Consider the following 21,224-nt stretch of genomic DNA (forward strand, 5'->3'; position numbering starts at 1 on the left):
AAAAAAAAAAAAAAAAAAAAAAAAAAAACATTGTCTAAATAACAATTAAATAACAATAGTTCAAAACATATATATAAATAATTTAAATGATCTTAAAATCTTGCAATCTCTTGGAGTAAATTGTCTAAATAATTCCATTTTTCTTAGTTATTCACTTATTCTACACTTTTGTCCAATTAGAGAAGTTTCTTTAAACTCCTTTGGATAGGCCCTACTTTCGTAATTTCATGTATCAGTCAAATTGTTTCTTATAATAATAATAAAAAAAAATAAAAATAAAAAGGAGTGATTTAAAGATGAGTAGTTAATTTTGGAGCATTTAATTTGAAGTTAGCATATTAAATTAAAAAAAAAACATAAATTGGACTAACAGAAAGCCATATTCAAAGTAACAAAAACAAATCTTCTCAAGAAGAAGAAAAAAGTAATAAAAGTAAAAAGTATTTTATTTTGGACACGTTAAAATAAAAATGGTAAAATAATTCATAAATTATATTTAAGTTAAAATTATACACATTAAAGAAAGTATCTGATTCTCAAATCAGCGACATTAAGTAGAAAAAGTATATGTATGGTATTTAGTTTAAACTAAATAACATTAAACTAACATAAACATATAGTATCTTATTTTTAAATTAGTCAGTTTAAAATAACCTATAAAATGTATTTTATTCTGAAGTTAGTCAAATTAAAATAAAACAGTTCTACAAAAAAAAATATTTTGGACTTGAGTCAAATTTGAATAATAAGAAAAAAAAAAATTGAGAACTTTAAGTAGATTTAAGTCCCAATAATTTGTTAAATATATATTGCTTATAAACCCGCACCACAAAGACAACTTTCTTCTACCCAATTCTCAATCATGGGGCCACATTGTGATTAACAGGAGAGTTTTTTTTACATGCTTCTCGTTTCATGTTTGACCTGAGAAGCGGTAAAACAGCACTGACCTCTACTAGATGAAGATTAGAAGCACGGCTGAGAAGAACAAAAGCAAATTCCCCTATCTGAGCCAGAGACATTCCAACCTACACATCACAAATAAAAAATCCAGAAGACTAATTATAACATATCATGAACTAAGCACAAATCCCTAGGATACAGTAATAGAATCTTACCAAAAGTGACGTCCTGCTGTTGTATCCAAATCCCTTCACCACTGTGCTAATTACAATTGTTTTTACAATTATTACTAGTATAACAGTTGCAAGCAATATATCAACATGGTTCCACAAAAACTGAACGTTGATCAGCATTCCAATGCTGGCAAGAAAAAGGGCCGCAAAGAAGTTCCTTATAGGCTCTATCTGTAGATAATCAATATTTAATCATTCAAAAGGATGCAATACTATTCTTGAGATACAGAAAAACAGACATTTCAAACATAATTCCACAGCATATTGTCCGCATTAGAGTGTAAAAGTCCATCTTCCCTAATTCAACTACACTTGCCCTTCCAAATTCTTTTCAACCTAATTATAACCAGTCTTCAGATATTGGAAATGTGATACCACGTTCTGAAGGCCACACAAAAGAAACTAATGGCATATGAAACCCCATTCAAAAAATAATAATAATAAACATCAACATTAGATGAGACTAACAAGCTTTTGTAACACTACAATTAAGTCAAATGCACCTCTTGAAAAAAAACATGGAATGCCTTACTTGTTCGAAGGTATGTTGAGCAAGATCAGTTGTTGATATCATAACTCCAGCAGCAAAGGAGCCCAATTCTAGACTTAGCCCTAACTTATCACTACACTGAAATTGTAAAAACAGTTAATAACAGATAATACGCCCATAAAGTAACTTCAATTAATCATATTGCAACCAATAAACTTAAACAAGTTCATCAGACACAGACATGGTATCCCCACCGAAGAATCCATGCTTCAAAGAGTAATATTTAAAAAAGAAGAAAAAATGCAAATAAGTTTCAACTGACAGAACAATTATGTTAATATGATATTCTGGAATTCAATTGGAAAATAGACGTGAGGATGTTGACATTTTTCCATTGCAAGCTCAACCATATTCACCACTGCGGCATCAAAATTAATACTTAGGATAAAGATCATGCAGTAGAGAACCATTAAATTTAAAGTTCTCTGTTCGTTTAGCAATCGGCAGCTTACTATCTGAGATACAGCCCAAGAAAGAAAAGACTACAACCATGCCTTGATTAAATTGTATTATTCATTCAGCCCCACAAATTTAAGGTCACAGAAAACTAATCCTTAAGCTTCTAATATGCATAACTAACCTGAATGACAGGGAAAAAAAAAACAATTCAACTTAAGTCCATTGCTAGCATAAAATTAAACTCTCAGAAAAAGGAAAGTAGATACTAACCCACGCTACAAGCAAGCAGAATGCCACTGATGCTAATTGATAGAGTTCGTTGGTCTGAAAAGAAAATTAACTTAGAAAATGAATCTGAACTTCTGACAGTTACCCAATTGTTAAAACAGTTGAATAAGTATTTGGATGCAAAAAAGCATACCTGTGATGATAGACTTATCATCAATTTTAAGAACCAAGGAATACATGTACGGGATAAAATTGACAAAACAACCCAAAAAGTAACCAAGATCACCAACCTGGTTGATAAATATAAAACCTCATAAATATAGGACTCATAGAATATAATTTCTCTAGTCATTTACATGTGATTACAAAACCAGTACTCGTTCTTCCTTAATAATAAAGAATTGTGAATTAAAATATTTATAAAAAAAACTAACCATCTATAAAAGGCTAAAAAACTAGTTCCATATGGTTCTGAAAGTAAATATACAACCCGGCTAAACACACCAACTTTCACCCTTCTTTTTATAATAAATAAATATCTCACAAGAAGGAACAACACACACGTGAGGAACTCAAAGGAGCTTAAACTTTATCCTTTGAACCCCAAAGGTTTGCAACCAAAAAAAAACCTACCTACTCCCTACAAATATTTTAGAGAACTCACTGGTTTGTTTCTAACCAATGTTCTAAAAGGAATACCACTAATAACATTTAGCTCAAGAATTTAAATTGCTACTTGAAATTAAAAGCACAAATATAGAGCACCAAGTCTTGCACCGAGTTTGGGAAGCCAAACAAAGCTCGGGAATCAAGTGGACTCAAAGATTAAGCCCCAAGAGGCTGCAAGAGCGCAAAAATTAGGTTGAAGAGTGCAATTATGGTTCCCATTTGTTCAATCTTCATTAAGTGATAATGCCATTGTGGAAAAGATGCCAAAGGAAAACTATAACTTTCTTTAAGTACTTAAGATTCCAAAGTAACTTCAAACAAGTCCGTTGAAAAAGGTCCTCTACTTCTACTTATCATTCAGAAGCAAAATTGCCTATGAACTCCTGTTCCAAAACAGTGTAATAGGCTACAAGCATAAGCTGAGGTCAAGCTATGCAAAGGGTTTATTACTGTGGGAAGAGATACTTCTGAAACATTCTCACCATTATCAAGAATCATAAATACTGCAAGGTAACACAGCCTAAGGTTTCAACTTACAAAGATGTCTAACATGCGTAACAATTGCAAAACATGTTTGGGATTCTAACGATAAAAACATAAACATAATGAATAAGACTAAACAGCTGGCCCATCTCTTTACAACACAAATCATATTAATTGGAAGCCTAACAGCAATGCTAAAAACAAAAGGATGGAGAGAATCTTCTACTTCTAGCATACTGCAGGGAGGGTGAGGAGTAAGTGTTATGTAGATATCAGGGAATAGGTGGGAAAACTTGTTCGCACACAGATCCGTCCAAAGTTTGAGAAATACAAAAAAATAATAATAATTAACTGAGTGAGTAAAAGGTATGCTCATGTCCTTAACAAATTCCTATTTATACTTACACTTTACTCATGGATATCACTCCCTGAAGAATACCAGAATTCCCACCCAGCACTGGAAGCAAAGCAAAAAGTAACCCAACAGCACAGTCCTGCAAAGCCAATGAAACCGATGAGTTACATAATAATTTGCTCCCTGTGAGGTCAAGGTTTAATGGGGGGAAAAACAAAAAACATTACCTGCAAGATAAGGGTGCCGATCGTGACTTGTCCATGAAGAGCATTTGTTGAATTCTTTTCCATCAAAAATTTCAGCACCTAGTAACCAAGATGATAAGTATTTTACCATATACGCAAAAACATAGGACATAGAGCATGCCCGTGCAAAAAGTTAAATAGTATCCTACCACTGCCGTTGAGGACATTGATAGAAATGCTCCAACAAAAACTCCTTCAGAAGCACTCCCACCGCATGACTGCCAAAATAAAGCACAGCTGCTGAAGTTAAAGTGAAAGAAAAGAGTCTTAGGGAACTCTGTTATAAAAATTTTATCAATAAAATAAAAGCTCATTGTTACAGGACATGTGCAAAAGTGTGGTAGATAAGCGTTAGAACCACAGAGCAGGATCCAAAATAATTAATTCAACGGCCTTTAGGGTAGTTAACAATACAAGATCACCAGATTTTCTGTTAACAAGCGGAAAAATCATACAGAGAAGCAGTAGTTATTACCGAGGCTATGATCCCACTGAGGCACATAAATAGGATAATTTGGACCAGGCCACCAAGGACTGCAACTGCACGAACAACTCGAAGCTAAAATATAGCATTAGGCTTAGGAAATCTATTATAATTTTATAAACATTCATGAATGACATTGAATGGAAATTAGACTGACCTTAGTTGTTGAAAACTCCAACCCCAGTGCAAAAAGAAGAAAAACTACACCAAATTGTGCCACCGTTTCAACCTAAACACAATAATCAATAAGAAAGAATTTCAGGACAAAACAAAGGATAAAGCTAGTGGTAAAGGCAACATGAAAAGAAAACAGCACAAACGTCATTTTTCTCTCAATAACCATCACAAGAGATATACATGTTGCATGCACTAATAAGACAGTGGCTTTGACAGACACAACAACGTTAGAAGTAAAATCAAGAAAGATTGTGCCTGAAACTGACTGACAATATCAAAGAAAAGGACCAGAGTGATAGCTTTGGAAGGGCTGCCCGTTTCCTCTTAAAAAACGCCTCTTTTTTTTTTTTTTTTTTTTATAGAAAATCCTAAATTTCCTAACTCACACTATTTATAACCAACCTTACATAACAACAAATTATCTAATGACTAATTGACCCCTATCTACAGACCTAAGTCACCTCACAGATTAGAATCAACTTTTAGGAATTTGGTCAAGAGGCCAATGCACGTTTAAATAATCAGAATCCACCTTCTTGATGGAACCATTTTAGAAACTAATCCAAACTGCAGCAAAGCCTATTCTTTTATCATGTCCCGTTGGTTAAATAAAAATAAACAAGATTAAAAAGAAAAATCTCTGGTGGTTAATTACCAAATTAAAACTTTGGAAGCAAAACAAATTCATTAGACAAAAAAAGATAAGAAATAAGAGGGGTAGGGTATTTTTCCAATTCATCTGAGAAGATCTCATGAAGAGATCAAGAACTCTGCATTCTGATCTTCTCAGGTTGAACTACAAAGCCTGAATGCTCCATTTTCAGCACTGACGACAAGACTAAAACATAAAGAACTCAAGGACATGCATTCCAAATAACATGCTATTGTCTTCCAATTTTTTAGTAGAGGAAAAAAGAGACCCAGGAAACATAAATGATAGCTTTAGGAGAAACGTACTTGCACCATTTCACTGACAAAATTAAATCCTCCAGGCCCAATAATAGATCCTGCTAGAAGGTATCCAGTTATAACCTGATAAAATATAACACATGTTACATATACATTGAATTGTCCATATCATGAAAATCAGATCACATCCTAGGAATGTTATTCACCATCAAATAGCTTAGGTAAAAGATAATCATACTGGTTGTCCAGCACAGGCGAAGGCAATGCCACCACAAGTTGCAGAGACAATAACGATAACCAAATCTGAGATCAATCTGCCAACTCAAAAAAACGTTAAGTTAATATCCATGCATTTCTTAAGGGACAATTATATGAAATAAAAACATACCTCAAGTCTAGCTGCAGCACTGGATATTTAGACTTGAAGTTAGATATGATAAAGACATTGTCCTGAAAAAGAAGGAAAATAAGAAGTTTCAGCAACCTCTGAACATAAAACAAACATCTGACATAGAATACCAAAAATGATATACTTGTACCTTCCGATCAATCAATGTAGGAGTGTCTTCAGCTCCATTATCACTGTCCAAATTGAAAACATTTTGAAGCTGAAACCTAAATTAGAAGCACAAGTTTTAGGGAAATACACGTTTAATCCACTAGTATGGCCTGAAAGTGAAATGTAATACTCAAGTAAGAAGCATATACTTTTCCTCTTTCGTATCATTTTTCTTTGACTTTACCCTTGCCACAGTCTCCAGAACTGCCTGATTAACAACGTCAATCAATGAGGGCAAAACCAGCGCATGATTGTGACCGTATGCTTTAAGCAGTTTACTTTACTTGTATGAATAGGATCCATAACTCACGTGTTGAGCTCATTAAGTTTTAAGAATAATGGTCACTAGTTAAAATATACCTGCTGCTCTGCTACGCTGTTGTTGAAGCCTCCTGCATCAGTTGCTGAGATGGAAGAGAGAGAAATGTCCTCACATTACTCAAATAGAATATAGAAGGTATCAACATCATAATAGTGAAGCCACCAGCGATATATCTAACATACATCATGCGCATTGACCAACTTTCTCAAACTATTTAAACATTAAAATAAATATGTAAAATACGTGAACAATAGAAGGATAGAAATAACGAATGAGATCGATATGCATTGATCTAAATGACCAAATTGAAAAGCTAAAACCAAACAGGTAGAAAGAAAAATTCATACAGAAATCGTAATTACAGACAAATTCCGTATTAACATCCTCTTACTAAGAGAAGTGAGAAATACGTATCCAAAAGCTACAAAACTGAAACGAACCAGATCAAAAAAACAAACAAACCACATAACTATACAACTGAAGAATTCGTAACCAAAAATTAACGCAAATTGCTAAACCAAACAAATGAAAACCCTAACAAAAAGGAGTGAGCAAACGAGATGTAAGATCTACCAACCTTCATTCTGGTCATTCTCTTTGAACTCATTCTCCAAAGCACGATCAATGATGTCAGCGAAACTACCCTCCTTATTCCTCGGACTGGATACATTACTGGATTGGAGAGTAGCGTTAGCGAGAACCGGGTGATCTGCGTCGGAGAGGGCGAGAGCGGTGGAAGGAAGTGAGAGGAGAAGGAGAGAGATGAAGATGGAAATGCAGTCAGATGAGGAGGAAACCTTCAACATTGCAGGAATGTTGGCGGCTAGTTGCTCACCATGGGAGAGAAATGGAGGTGAAAGGAGAAACACAGGGATTCGGAAGAAGGAGAAATGAAGAAACCAGGAAGAGAGAGAGTGTGGAGGAGAAGACGATAGCGTTGAAGAGAGGGAGTCAGTAGCTAACCATATCAGAGTGAAAGGTCAATGTGTAGTTCTTGAACCGTCGTTGAATAGCGCATCGCCGACTTCTGGAGGTACACTTATAATATATATATATCTATGATGTTTTCAATTATATTACATAAATTTAATTTAATAAATCATAATAATCGAATTAATTTTATTAATTTTAATTTGACAATAATTTGAGTGTATTAATAATTCAAATAAATAATATAAATAATTACAAAAATAAGATAATGAATGGATTTATTTTATTTGAATGTAATAAAATAAATTATAAAATTTGTGAATTTTGGAGTTTGCGTGAATTTAATTTATAAAATGTTAAAAATATTTAATAAATTTATGAATCATAAATTTTCAAAACTTTTTAAAATTGTGTAGAATGAAGTTATTGGGTTAATTATTTTGATCAATTAAAAACAATAAAAAAAAAAATAGACTCCATATAAAATAGATTATAAGGTAGTAAAATAGGATTTTTTTTTTTTTTTTTTCTAATTGGGAGGAAAATAGAATTTAAATCTATAATTAAAATTTCAAATGGAGTAATATTGAGAAAGTCTCGAAGATTAATGGGGACAGTGGAGATCCAGTGGGGATGGGCCCCACCCACGTGGCCAAGTTGAATTGCCACTTGGGATTCTTATAAACGACGTCGGTTAGCCTCATGCGCCGTTTTGGACCCAAGCCCGGATTATTTGGGCTTGGTTCTGTTGTCGGTCTTCAAACTAAAACAAGAGTTAAATTAAAAAATACTTGTGAATTTTTTAAAAAAAATAAAAAAAATCAAACACGTTAAAAAAATATTCATAAACATTTAAAAGTAACATTAAAAGTTTAGAAATAATTTATAAGATACCGAGGGACGATTTTGTCTATATATTATAGATAAAAAAAAAAAATTATTTTCCTATAAAGATAAAGATGGTTGACGCTAATTTAACATTTTAATAAGTATCATTAAAATATAGTATTTATAAAAAAAACTTAACATTACCTGGACACTAAAGAAGAGTTCGACCTAGTGTTTTATTTTTGTGTTAGTTGATCCCGATTCAATATTAGAAATATATTGATTTTTTTCCAATAACCGAGTATTTTTGTCTGTAAATACTGCATATTTGATTCCATCCATAAATTGTACTCCTTGTGAATTCGAGTTGATACGAATACTAGTTTTTACAACGTATAATAGATCATATATGTACATATAAATAGTAATATAATATAGTAATTTACTTATTTGTTACCATGAATCAAGGAGAATCTATGATTTACTGGTTTGTTACCAAATCTATGATTTGATCGTTTGTTACAATATCATCCTCATTACACACATCTATAATACATGAGGTCGTGATTCATCTATGATTTCTTGGTTTGTTACCAAATTTATGATTTCATAGTATACAATATAATTCTCATTACACACATCTATAATACATGAGGTCGTGAGCCATATAGGTCACAGTGCCATAACCTAACATATACCACATCAATTCTTTATGCATGGATGATGAGATTCCAACGACACAGAGCCAATTCTAATAGACAGAGTCTCATTCGATTGCATCTGTTTTTAAAACAAATTACTCCATGTTTTCCTTCAAAATTAAGTGTAAAAATATGTTTAATTTTTTTTTATTTTTAGAATTTAAGGTTATTATTAAAAAGTTTAAAAGTTTTTATTTATTTATTATTATTAGAGAAAATAGGGATGTTTTTTTAATTAATTTAGCCTAAATTAAAATAGTATTTAACCTATAAACATATTTATATATTTGTGCCAACAAAATTATTAGTTTAAGTACATTTCATGAGGCAATTATTTTCGAATAAAGTATTGTTAGTGCTCATTATGGCTAAGAACAAAAATAAATAAAATGGATAGGTGGACCAAGAAACATATTGTAACATGTCATGTCAAATATATTTTTTTTAATTATTTTAATTCATTAAACAACGTTGTCAAAACTCACCTAAAATTTATATTGGAAGGTATAAAAATACATATTTGTGTGATGATTTTTAAAAATTATTATTCATTTAAGGATAAGATTAAAAATATTTTATTCTTTTTTTAATTATAAAAAAAAAGTTTACAAGACTTAAACAAAATATTATAAACAAACAAATAAATAATAATAAAGAAAGAGAATTCGTGGCCACCAGATTAAAATAAAATAATACATATTATTAAAGTATAATCGATTAAATAATAGTCCAATGTTTAAAAAATGAGTTAAATGTTATTTAAATATAATATATGACTATAATTCGGTCTACTATGCTCGAAGTATGTAGGGGAGTTGGGTGGGTTAGATAATTTTTTTGACCGATCCAAAATTTCGAGTTAGTTAAATTGGCCTCAAAAGTAACATAAAGTTCATCATTCAACCCAATGCAATACAATCCTCTATTCTGATTGGTTGAGTCGTGGAGTTATTATTATTTTTATTATTATAAAAAATCTTAGTTAAGCACGTTTCATTAATAACTATTTTTTTTATTAAACTAAATTTAGTAAACTCTACCATTCACTGAGGTCACTGTCCAATATTCTTGAAATTTTATAATAATTATTTAATTAGTTTTTTTTTTCAATCGTTTACCATTTATGATTATGGAAAACTTAAAGGCATTTAGTTAGTTTTGTTGGATAATGAAAGTCCCACGTCTGCTAATTTAGGGAATGATCATTGGTTTATAATAAAAAAATAATCTCTTCATTGGTACGACACATTTTGGGAAGCTCAAAGCAAACCCATGAGAACTTATGCTCAAAGTAGACAATATCATACAATTGTGGAGAGTCATGTTGATCTAACATAGTATCATAGTCATACTTTAAACTTAGTTGTGCTAATAGATTGGTAAATCCTCGATTAAGGGGAGGTGTTGGATGATCCCACACCACCAGTCGTAATTTGGAGGGGTTGGATAATCCCACACCACGGTCTTAATTTTTTAAAATTTTGAAAGGTATTAATAATTTTTTAATAAAAGGTTTAAATATTTTTGAGATTAATATAAATATTTATTTATAACTTTCAAGGTTTAAATATTTTTGAGATTACTATAAATATTTATTTTATTAATTTACTCAAACCCAACAAAAATAGAGCATTAGAGTTGATTTGAGTTTCCAATCAATCTCAAAATTTGGATTGGAATGGTGACTCAACCGTTACCTCTAGTTGCTTTGACTGAAATTAAACGAAGTGATTTATTGTTGTTTTAATGTCATATCATCGAATTCATAGATGGTGAATCGAGAGCTCTATATATGCAGTAGTCAGAGGGGGAAAGGGTCGAGAGTTGACAGAAATGGAAGAATCTATCCAGATCCGGTGACCCATCTAGTTCATCCTCCATCCCTTTCTCTTCTACGTATGCGACACGTAAACTGGGGAAGATTTCGCTGCGATTTCTGTTTTATGAAGGCAAACATGGAGGAAGGAGACGATGGGGAGTAGGCGTTCGTAAATTTTTCTGGAGATTTGAGTATCGACAGCCATGAGTTTATCGGTAAATGCTCGACGCTTTCAGCTCTTTCATATACATATTTGAAACTACCATTAATTTAAGATGGAAGTTCGGTTTCTGGTTTTGTTATTGAACAGAGCTCAAGTTTCTTCACGGTGAGCGAACGGATCTGTGCGGCATTTATACCAATCATTGCGGTTGTAGAGGCCTTGATTTTGACGATGAGCAGGTGCTTTGATTGTTGCCATGAGAGTGAGAAAGGTCGCCGCTGCCTTAGTGAACTTTCTCGGCTTGCTAGTGAAACTAGATGTAAGGGTTTCTCTCTTTCTTTAGGGCGTTTTTTTAACAAATCCTTTTCAATCTAGGAGGCTAGACTGGTGGAGTGATTTGATGTGGGTGTTATACAGTTTCTACCAATGAAGTGGAAGCGCTGTATGAGCTTTTCAAGAAGCTGAGTAGTTCGATTATTGATGATGGATCGATTCACAAGGTAGTGGCTATTGGTTTTCTGGCTTCTTCTTCTGATTTTTCTCATATATTCCATGGATTCATTTGATTGATTCACTATGAGGTTGGTTGGGGAGGAGAACGAAACTTTTTAAAAGGGTGTGGAAACCTCTCCCTAGCAGACGAGCTCAAGTTTCTTCAAGGAAAGCCCAAAGAGGACAATATCGCTTAACAGTGGGCATGGGCGGTTACAAATAGTATCAGAGCGAGACATCGGATGATGTGCCAGCAAAGAGGCTGAGCCTTGAAAAGGGTGAACACAAAATAGTGTGTTAGCAAGGATGCTGGGCCCTGAAAGGAGGTGGATGGGAGAGTCTCACATTCATTGGAGAAGGGAACGAGTGCCAGCAAGAACGCTGGCCCCAGAGTGGGTGGATTGTGAGATCCCACATCGGTTAGGGAGGAGAACGAAAGAGGCTGAGCCCAGAAGGGGTGGACACGAAGCGGTGTGCCAGCAAGGACGCTGGCCCCGAAGGAGGGTGGATTGGAGGGTCCCACATCGATTGTAGAAGGGAACGAGTGCCAGCGAGGACGCTGGACCCCAAAAAGGGGTGGATTGTGAGATCCCACATCGGTTGGGGAGGAGAACGAAACATTCTTTATAAGGATGTGGAAACCTCTCCCTAGTAGACGCGTTTTAAAAACTTATGAGGAGTACATTTCTTTCCATGAATATACCTCAGCATTCTTCAGCATATATCACATATTCACTCCATTCACACTATGAATTTACTTTATGAATAATGCTTTTGAAGCTAATTGGTACCTCACATCATTCTTTCTTGAAAGATGCCATCGTAACAATAATGGAAGCACTACCCATGTTAGTGTAGTGCATGAAATTTCCATTAGCCCGCATAAAGTTCTGAAGCATATTATAAAAGTGTAGTGGAGAATACTGTAAAGTTCTAAATATAAAGTGAATATAGTACACCAGTAAATGACATGTTCAAATGTTTGTATTTTGTTTCTATCCCATGTGGGTTCTGACATGAGATAAATAATCCATTTCACTGGAGCGGGAACGCTCATTAGCAAGACCATCTTGGATTCTTATAACATGCTGGTTTCATACTGTAGGAGGAGCTTCAGCTGGCACTTCTCAGAAGTCCATATGGCGAGAACCTCTTTCTGGATCGGGTAAACGCAATAAATCAAGTGTGTTAAAGCCCTTTTTCTTCATTAAGATTATTTACATCATAGAATGGGAACAAGACACACAATCCAAGTCACTGTCATCATGACCTTTCATGTTTTTCTTAATGTTTGTCACTGTTTCCATTAAGGTTTCTCAATCTTTATACTTCCATGTATAAAAATTTTGTGATGGAATTTATATGTTCAACTAATCCTTATATGTGATTTATTGCTGGTAGAAAGGTTAACTTGGGGTAGTAGAAAGGAATCACATAAAAGTAACATTTAGTCATATATTAAGGTAGAATGGAATCTTGATACCGAGGCATGGAGTTACGGTGAGATCCCACATCGGTTAGAGAGGAAGCATTCTTTATAAGGGTGTGGAAATCTCTCCCTAATAGATGCATTTTAAAATTTTTAAAGGGAAGCCCGAAAGGGAAAGCTTAAAAAGGACAATATCTGCTAGCGGTGAGCATGAGTTGTTACAGTTGCCCTCTTATATGTTCTCTATGATTATGTTCAACAAAATCATTCCATTTCGTTGTGATTATGTTTGTACTTTGTATCTGTATTTCTATCTCTGTAGAATACAATGAATGTATAAAATTACTATACATTGGATGGGAGGTCCTAAATGTTTTTACACAACTAAAAGTCTCTTCCATCCACCAAATGAGAAGAAAAAAAAAAAGTTTTTTGGTCAGAATCAAGAAGGATTTTTCGTTGACAAATTTTATTGACCATGTCATTTTATTGCTCTTTTTCTTTTACTTGACACTTCACTACTTTATGCTTAGGTTTTTGATCTTTTTGATGAAAGAAAAAATGGAGTGATTGAATTTGATGAATTTGTCCATGCTCTTAGCATTTTCCATCCCCATGCACCTACTGAGGAGAAGATTGACTGTAAGTGTAGAAGAGAACGTTTGTTTGGCTCCCTCATCTTGTATATATATTGATTTTTGTCCATGATTTCTTGTAGTTGCGTTTAAACTCTATGATTTGAGGCAAACGGGGTTCATTGAACGTGAAGAAGTGAGTATTAATTGGGTCAAACTGATGTGTAAGCCGAGCTTCAAGGGGTAGAAGATGGTTGTTTTGTTGGTGTCATTTGGGCTTCTGGCTAACTAGGAGTTTTGCTGGATTCAGGTTAAGCAAATGCTTATAGCAATCTTAATGGAATCTGACACGAGGTTATCCGATGAACTTCTCGAAGCAATTCTCGACCAGGTCTCGGTTGAACTTATTGCCATTTTTTTCTTTCTTTCTCAGAACTCTTTGAAGTTTCTAATGGCTTGTAGTACCTGCAGACATTTGCTGATGCTGATGCTGATAAGGATGGAAGAATCAGCAAGGAAGAGTGGAAGGCTTTTGTAAGCAAACATCCATCTCTTTTGAAGAACATGACCCTTCCTTATTTGAAGTAAGTAAATTCTCACGTTGGAATGATTTTTCAAGTGCCTAAAAATACTTGAAAAATCATTTCAAACAAGTCGTTATTTACAAGAACACGAACTATATTTAGTTTTTAATGGTGTTTAATCTTTCAGAGATGTAACGACGATATTTTCCAGTTTTGTTTTCAACACTGAGGTTGAAGATTAAAAATTTCACAGCCACTTTTGCATTGAACTGAAATCACTGGATCTTACTTCATTAGAACTAAGGAAGCATCGATGCGAAGGTATCACTCAGGCCAAAACACTCTGGTTATTCCATCTGTGCATTGTACAGTAGTATCATTTTCCAGGCTTTGTGTATCATTTCTTGCCAGCACTCTACCATTGTTATTCTAGCTAGCTTGTTCATAGCCTAAGAGCTGTGTTAGAATCTGCACATGAATGTATTTCTTGACTTTGATACCGATATCGATATCGACATCGACATCGACATCTTTTTGTATGCTTTTCTAGTTGTAACGAAGTTTTGGTCCTCTTCATACGTGTACAAATTGAGCGCAAAATATATGGTGAGTGAGTGAACAAAATTAATAAAAATCGAGACAATTTGTTTTTTCAGTTCGAGAATGAGGTTCCAGATTAAATTGATGGAATCCCGTTTCTTGGTAAGCAAGATAATTAGTCGTCCGCAAAATCAAACCAACAAATTGCTTCGCCAATTGGGGCTACTTCGTGCGAAATAAAAATGTTGCTTGGAAAGCCATTTGTTTAATGAATTCGATGCTAGGTATGACATTTTTGCTCTTTGTGCGTCAATGACTAATTTTACAATGAAAAATAATGTTTGGTTTTTCAGAATGTGGACGATGCTGAAGGTAATAGTCAGAGAAAGTCCATTCCGGAAAGGTAAGTTTTCCTTCTGGTAGATGATCTGTTGATGTCATGAGTAGGATAAATTTACTGGTTGTTTATGAACGGCTGTTTTTTTGGTGTCTTTGATGCGATGGGATGAGTTGAGGCAAACGAACCATCTCGCCACCGGTTGACTTTCTGGCCTCTGAATTATAGAAGAAACTTGGTTTTCAAAGATACAAGATACAAGTGAGTTTGATTCATTGTTTGTGCATATAGGAGTTGGTTCTTGGTGACAAAGTTAATGTAGATCAACAAATGGCTTATAAATATTTGGAAATCTTTCACAGAAGACGCATTTTAAAACCCTTTAGGGAAAGCTCGGAAGGGGAGGGAAACAAAGAACAAAGCATTGCCTATAAAGATGTGAAAATCTTTCACCAGAGGACGCATTTTAAAACCTTGAGGGAAGGCTCGGAAGAGAAAGCTTGGAAGGGAAAACCCAGAGAGGATAATGTCTACTAGGGATAGACTTGAGTTGTTACAACAAATTGTATCAAAGAAAATATCGGGCGGTGTGCCAACGAGGACGTTGGTCCAAAATGAGAATGGATTGTGAGATCTTACGTCAGTTGAGAAGAGGAACAAAACATTGCTTATAAGGGTGTGAAAATCTTTCACTAGTAGATGCGCTTCAAAACCTCAAAGGAAAGCTCGAAAAAAAAAACCCAAAGAGAACAATATCTACTGTGAGCTTGAGTAGTAACAGAACCAAAAGGAAAAAGAGAAAAGGGAGGTAAGCAACAATTACTACAATGTTGAAGTTGCAATCAGCAACAAATGTTGTATTGCAGCAACTAACTTTCAACGTTTCAGGAAAGTGAAAATGACAAATACCAATATTGGTAATGTATGTACAGTGAAACTAGAGAGGAGAAACAGAGAAAAGTTGTAATATAATTGAGAATCTTCCATGAAGAACTGTGTAGGAAACTAAGCAGTGGCTGCTGCTGCTTCCTCGACAACCTGGTTCGCTGGCTGTAGAGTACAGATCAGGTTGCGATCACCATACACATTGTCGACACGTCCTGAAACCACCGCGAATTCCATTCAGTAACAGAAACAACATTGACATAAACTAGGCAGAGAAGTAAGAACCAAGTAACTTGTATGTACCTGTGGTTGGCCAGAACTTGGAAGCCCTGAGCCAGGAAGCAGGAAAAGCTGCATATTCCCTTGAGTATGGCTTTGTCCATGCATCTCCCATTAGCAGAGATGGCGGATGAGGAGCACCCTGCATCAATACGCAGAGAAAATCCTTGTTAAGGGTCTTATTAGATGAAAATTGGTTAAGTTCTTGAACTCTGGTGAAGAGAACCTCACCTTTAGGACATTGTTGTTGATATCAGCTTTTCCTTTCTCAATCTGGGCAATTTCTTCTCTGATCGAAATAAGGGCGTCACAGAATCTATCCAACTCCGCCTGCAAAACACGTTAGTATTTACTTAGCAGGATGTGAGAAGGAAAAAGGTGTCGGTGTTAGGAAAGGTACCTTGCTTTCACTTTCTGTGGGTTCGATCATGAGTGTGCCAGGGACAGGCCATGACATGGTGGGTGCATGGAAACCATAGTCCATTAGACGTTTAGCAACATCTTCAGGCTCTATTCCAGCAGTTTGCTGCGCCAATTGCACAACAAAAATGACCCAACTTGCAGGATAGAAACTCTAGTAAAACTTTGAAAGAAAAAAAACTACCTTGAAGCCTCTCAAGTCGATGATGAATTCATGGGCAACCGTTCCGTTCACACCACGGAAGAGAACAGGGTAATGTTCCTGCAGGGCAGAGCACAGAATCGGATCGGACATCTATTCTTAAACAATTTACAAGGATTATTGAAGGCATAAAAGGAAGAAACATAAGAATCAGGAACCTCTAAACGTTTAGCCATGTAATTTGCATTCAGAATGGCGATCTTCGATGCGTCGGTTAGCCCCTGGGATCCCATCATGGCTATGTAAGTGTAAGATATAGGGAGAATGAGAGCAGACCCCCATGGTGCAGCAGCTATTGTACCAAGAGGCTGAGCATTGTCAGGAGCAGGTATGCCTCCAGTAGGTACCTTTAGAATTCAACGCCAAATTAAAATCTATTGAAAGTGTTTTTTGTATAGCAATCAAATTGAACTGAGATGTTATACCACAGGATGTGAAGGCAAAAATGGTGCAAGGTGCTTCTTGACACCAATAGGGCCCATGCCAGGGCCACCTCCTCCATGTGGAATGCAGAAGGTTTTGTGGAGATTGAGATGGCAAACATCAGCTCCGATCCAACCCGGGCTTGTTAGACCCACCTGAAGAACACACCCAGAATCTACTGTCAATACACTCCGAATATGAATCGATATCAGAAGTGATAAGATCAGAAGACGACATGACACGTACCTGGGCGTTCATGTTGGCTCCATCCATGTAAACTTGACCACCATTGTCATGAATGATCTTACAAATCTCATCAATGCCTTCTTCATACACTCCATGAGTAGAAGGGTATGTGACCTATAACCATTTCAACCAAACATTCAAGTTTTAGCTCAAATTCTAATTCTCTCCATGAATGTACCATAGAATCTCTTACCATGAGAGCAGAGAGATTCTCCTTGTTGGCTTCTGCAGCCTTCTTCAGCTCCGGAATGTTGATGTTTCCCTTCGAATCGGTTCCGACTGAAACTATCTTCATTCCACACATGGCTGCACTTGCAGGATTCGTCCCGTGTGCCGAGAGCGGAATGATGCAAACATTGCGGTGGTGGTCTCCTCTTGCCTGCAAAATTTAGAGTTAAGTTGATTATTTGCTTATAAGCCATTTCATGTTAGGCAAATTTTATTTTTTCCACTTTTACTATCTTTATTTTAAAGTTTTCCCCTATACTTTAAAATAAAGTTCTTTTATCTTAATGGAAGAAGTAGAAGAACTCTTGATTTTAATTTTAATAATGTCATTACTGCAGATTTAAAATTTTAATTAATTAATTAATCATATAATTACCTTTATAAACAATATCTATGATTAAAGTTATTTTATTTTGGCGTAAAATAAACTTTTGATTAGTTTGAAATTCTGTGTCTATTTCATTCTTAGAATTTCAAAATAACATTTTTAATTTATTTTTATTAGTTTTTAGCAGTTCTAAAAATTTTATATTTAGCTAAAAACTATGATATTTAAACTACAAAAAAAAAAAAAAATATATATATATCATAGTTGAGTTGACTCAATGATAAGTCAAGGGCGATCCAAATATAATCCAAATGAATTGACTCATGGATCAACTCGATCTTCAATATAATGATTTTTAATCAAATTCAATGAATAAATGAATTGAATTAGGTCGAGCCAATCAAAACTAGGTCGAGCTTGAATTGAACTTAGATCGACCTTTGGCCTTTGAGCCTGTTGACGAGGCTCACCTTGAACTCATAGACCACAACAATTGACTTTGTTCAATTAAAAAATTGACTATGGTTTTAAAAACTTCTATCTAGTCGGGATTAGTTTCGATGTTACGTACCATGTGGTAAGCACGAATAACCATGAGGCCAGCATATTCTCCAGCCGCACCAGCATTTGGTTGCAATGAGAACGAATCAAACCCCGTTATCGCACATAACAGGTCTCCCAAATCACTGAACATCTCCTGCAAATTCGAAAACAAGAACACGAATCCAACGTCAACTCAATCTATTTTAAGTGAACACGATGCTTCACTCAGATAACACGTATTTACCTGATACCCCTGAGTCTGCTCAGTAGGAGCAAACGGGTGAAGGTTGGTGAAACCGGGCCATGTTACGGGCATCATCTCTGTCGTTGCGTTCAGCTTCATCGTGCAAGACCCCAACGGAATCATACTGTGGCAAAGCGAAAGGTCCTTCGACTGCAACTTCTGGAGGTACCTCAGCAGTTCATGTTCTGTATGGTACCTGATGCAGAACATAACATATTAGTCAAAGGTTACACAACTTCCTACATGAGTTTATATTCGGATGATTGTGAACGATGCGTACGTGTTAAAGATCGGGTGGGTAAGGTATGAGCTCTCCCTCACTAGCCCTACAGGAATTGCATTCTCGACCTCGGGAGCAAGAGATTCTGCGGTAAATGGAACCTATACGAGAACAAGATATTGTCAGACAAGAAAATAAGAACAATAAAAAGAAAACTTATGAGATCCCATATCGGTTGGAGAGGAGAACGAAACATTTCTTAAAAACGTGTGAAAACCTCTCCCTAGTAGACGTGTTTTAAAACCGTAAGACTGACGGTGATACGTAACGGGCCACAGTGGACTATATTTGCTAGCGGCAAGCTTGGACTATTACAAAACTACAACTCTAGATACAATTCAAATACTTACCGGCTTTCCACCCGAAAAAACCGAAAAAAGATCATCAACATCCTTTAAGGTCGTTGTTTCATCGAAAGCAACGGTGATCTGGAAAGCAATCCATCGATTGTTAATCACACGACATGAAATATTTCCATCAAGTAATCATGCACAATATGGAACTTGGCTTACCGTGTTCTTGTCGACGATTCGAAGATTAATACCCTTCTTGTAAGCAGCATCAGCAATTGCATCAGCATTAGCAACCTTAACCTTTACGGTGTCAAAGAAGGGAAGACCTTGAACTTCGGCTACGCCTAGTTTCTTCAGTCCAACAGCAAAAGCACCAGCAAGGCCATGAACTCGAGTTGCAATGGCCTTGAGGCCTGCTGGTCCATGGTACACGGCGTACATGGCAGCCATGTTCGCAAGCAACGCCTATATAAACGAAAACACATTCGAAGCAGAGCCAACTCAATACATATTTAACAATCGACGTTTCACAAAACGATCATATGAACTATATCATCTATATACCTGAGCAGTACAAATGTTGCTGGTAGCCTTGTCCCTCCTGATATGCTGCTCCCTTGTCTGCATCGCCATACGCAGCGCAGGTTTACCTGACGAATCAACGCTAACACCAATGATTCGTCCTGGCATCATCCTCTTATACTCTTGAGAGGTAGCCAAAAAGGCAGCATGAGGACCACCATACCCCATCGGAACACCAAACCGTTGAGCAGATCCAACGACAATATCTGCCCCCAATTCACCCGGGGGCTTCAACATCGTCAACGCCAAAAGATCGGTAGCCATCACAACCTTAACCCCATTAGCATGAGCATTCTTAATAAACTCCCCATAGTCCAACACCTCCCCTTCAGTACCAGGATATTGAACAAGAACACCACAAACATCCCCCGATTTATAATCGATATCCTTAAGATCTGCAGTCACTACGTTCAGATCGAAACCCGCTGCTCGAGTTATACAAATATCAATCGTTTGCGGGTGACAATTATTTGAAATGATAAACGTTTTCTTCTTCCCTTTCAGAATATTATTACACATTGCCATAGCCTCAGCAGCTGCAGTTCCTTCATCAAGCAATGAGGCATTGGACATAGGGAGACCAGTAAGATCTGTGATTAATGTTTGATAATTAAGCAAAGATTCAAGACGACCCTGAGAAATCTCAGCCTGATATGGCGTGTATTGAGTATACCAAGCAGGATTCTCCATAATATTTCTCAAAATAACAGGAGGAACATAAGTATTATAATACCCCATCCCAATATAAGATTTGAAAATCTTGTTCTTAGCAGCCAAATTCTGCATATGTTCAATCATTTGGCTCTCTGTTAACCCTTCATCGAATTTATTGAATTTCATCGATTGAAGCCTAATCGATTTAGGGACAGTGGCATCAACAAGCGAATCGAGGCTATCAAATCCACATACCTCAGCCATTTTGGTCTGTTCCTCAGGGGTAGCAGAGTTATGGCGGCGAGGGAACGTATCGCTCGGCTTCAAAGCCTCAACGGAAACGGACCGGAACTGAATCTGAGACCCGATTCCGAATCCATTTCGATTGAGAAACGAATCCGATCTTACCCCTTTTGAAACGAACGAATTGGAAGACATTGAAGAGATGAATCTGGACGCCGTGAAGGAAACAGGGGAGGAGTTGAACAATGGGGGATCGATTTGTCGGTGATGCTTCGACGCTGCAACAAGGCGCCTCAGCGCCGCCTTGTTCGCCAACCGCCGCGCGCGTTCCATATCGATTGAAGGGAAAGAAAACCCAAATGGGGTTTGTTGAGAATCGAAATGGGGTGTGGTGTTTTGATGAAAAGCTTAGATTTGTGTGGCTATGGCGTCTGGATTACACCATGGAAATGAGGGACGAAAAGGGTGGAGGATAATATAGGGGGGGGGGGGGGGTTCACTCTTTTCCATGAGCAAGAAA

General features: G+C 36.0%; 3 protein-coding genes and 1 long non-coding RNA gene across 6 annotated transcripts in view; 2 read left to right on the forward strand and 2 right to left on the reverse strand.

Moving 5' to 3' along the window:
* The window catches only part of LOC111496481 (K(+) efflux antiporter 6-like), a 9,603-nt gene extending 2,062 nt beyond the window's left edge, over positions 1-7,541 (reverse strand). Inside the window, exons 1-17 of the mRNA XM_023146929.1 lie at positions 7,094-7,541; positions 6,555-6,598; positions 6,344-6,402; positions 6,175-6,250; positions 6,024-6,085; positions 5,874-5,949; positions 5,684-5,758; positions 4,707-4,778; positions 4,541-4,624; positions 4,215-4,283; positions 4,048-4,125; positions 3,871-3,959; positions 2,507-2,603; positions 2,356-2,409; positions 1,669-1,764; positions 1,119-1,307; positions 951-1,028 (exon numbers count right to left, since the gene is read on the reverse strand). Of these exons, the coding sequence (XP_023002697.1) occupies positions 951-1,028; positions 1,119-1,307; positions 1,669-1,764; positions 2,356-2,409; positions 2,507-2,603; positions 3,871-3,959; positions 4,048-4,125; positions 4,215-4,283; positions 4,541-4,624; positions 4,707-4,778; positions 5,684-5,758; positions 5,874-5,949; positions 6,024-6,085; positions 6,175-6,250; positions 6,344-6,402; positions 6,555-6,598; positions 7,094-7,322 (1,527 nt within the window). The 5' untranslated portion in view covers positions 7,323-7,541. The remainder of the gene's footprint in view (positions 1-950; positions 1,029-1,118; positions 1,308-1,668; positions 1,765-2,355; positions 2,410-2,506; positions 2,604-3,870; positions 3,960-4,047; positions 4,126-4,214; positions 4,284-4,540; positions 4,625-4,706; positions 4,779-5,683; positions 5,759-5,873; positions 5,950-6,023; positions 6,086-6,174; positions 6,251-6,343; positions 6,403-6,554; positions 6,599-7,093) is intronic.
* A 3,051-nt stretch (positions 7,542-10,592) lies between these two features.
* Positions 10,593-15,657, forward strand: LOC111495900 (calcineurin B-like protein 10). 3 transcript variants are annotated; one of them, XR_002720389.1, is made up of 11 exons: positions 10,593-11,009; positions 11,105-11,276; positions 11,375-11,457; positions 12,555-12,632; positions 13,412-13,520; positions 13,597-13,649; positions 13,764-13,844; positions 13,925-14,037; positions 14,165-14,298; positions 14,871-15,115; positions 15,217-15,657. XR_002720389.1 is itself a non-coding variant. In XM_023146055.1 (9 exons), exons 1-9 carry the CDS (start codon positions 10,998-11,000, stop codon positions 14,217-14,219), a joined length of 756 nt encoding a protein of 251 aa, XP_023001823.1. In that variant the 5' UTR covers positions 10,593-10,997; the 3' UTR covers positions 14,220-14,632. The 3 variants fall into 3 exon arrangements, 2 of the variants coding, with proteins under 2 accessions (XP_023001823.1, XP_023001824.1); XM_023146055.1 differs by lacking the exons at positions 14,871-15,115; positions 15,217-15,657 and having other exon boundaries at positions 14,165-14,632; XM_023146056.1 differs by lacking the exons at positions 14,871-15,115; positions 15,217-15,657 and having other exon boundaries at positions 12,555-12,614; positions 14,165-14,632.
* LOC111495901 lies at positions 11,454-12,241 on the forward strand. The gene is made up of 2 exons (XR_002720390.1): positions 11,454-11,538; positions 12,038-12,241. It is a non-coding gene; the product is annotated as an uncharacterized LOC111495901 (long non-coding RNA).
* Positions 15,658-15,663: 6 nt separating the features above from the next.
* LOC111495899 (glycine dehydrogenase (decarboxylating), mitochondrial) lies at positions 15,664-21,190 on the reverse strand. Its single transcript, XM_023146054.1, has 15 exons — positions 19,790-21,190; positions 19,445-19,690; positions 19,283-19,360; positions 18,933-19,033; positions 18,653-18,848; positions 18,437-18,562; positions 17,503-17,688; positions 17,310-17,423; positions 17,066-17,218; positions 16,799-16,987; positions 16,623-16,700; positions 16,419-16,544; positions 16,250-16,348; positions 16,043-16,160; positions 15,664-15,954 (listed from the first exon to the last, which is right to left on the reverse strand). The coding sequence occupies exons 1-15, from the start codon at positions 21,035-21,037 to the stop codon at positions 15,860-15,862; spliced, it is 3,153 nt and encodes a 1,050-aa protein (XP_023001822.1). The 5' UTR covers positions 21,038-21,190; the 3' UTR covers positions 15,664-15,859.
* Between the last annotated feature and the right edge of the window lie 34 nt (positions 21,191-21,224).

This window comes from Cucurbita maxima, unplaced genomic scaffold (genome assembly GCF_002738345.1).
Source record: "Cucurbita maxima cultivar Rimu unplaced genomic scaffold, Cmax_1.0 Cma_Scf00022, whole genome shotgun sequence".
Lineage (NCBI taxonomy): Eukaryota > Viridiplantae > Streptophyta > Magnoliopsida > Cucurbitales > Cucurbitaceae > Cucurbita > Cucurbita maxima.

What these genes read in the sequence shown, in the direction of transcription:
- LOC111495899 (XM_023146054.1), bottom strand. Translation starts at nt 21,037, where the DNA reads ATGGAACGCGCGCGGCGGTTGGCGAACAAGGCGGCGCTGAGGCGCCTT. An exon ending in GCAACATTTGTACTGCTCAG is followed by an intron (nt 19,691 to 19,789) that starts GTATATAGATGA and finishes TCGTTTATATAG; the next exon opens with GCGTTGCTTGCGAACATGGC. An exon ending in ACCCACCCGATCTTTAACAC is followed by an intron (nt 18,849 to 18,932) that starts GTACGCATCGTT and finishes GTTCTGCATCAG; the next exon opens with GTACCATACAGAACATGAAC.
- LOC111495900 (XM_023146055.1), top strand. An exon ending in GGGTAAACGCAATAAATCAA is followed by an intron (nt 12,633 to 13,411) that starts GTGTGTTAAAGC and finishes CTTTATGCTTAG; the next exon opens with GTTTTTGATCTTTTTGATGA. An exon ending in TCGAAGCAATTCTCGACCAG is followed by an intron (nt 13,845 to 13,924) that starts GTCTCGGTTGAA and finishes TAGTACCTGCAG; the next exon opens with ACATTTGCTGATGCTGATGC.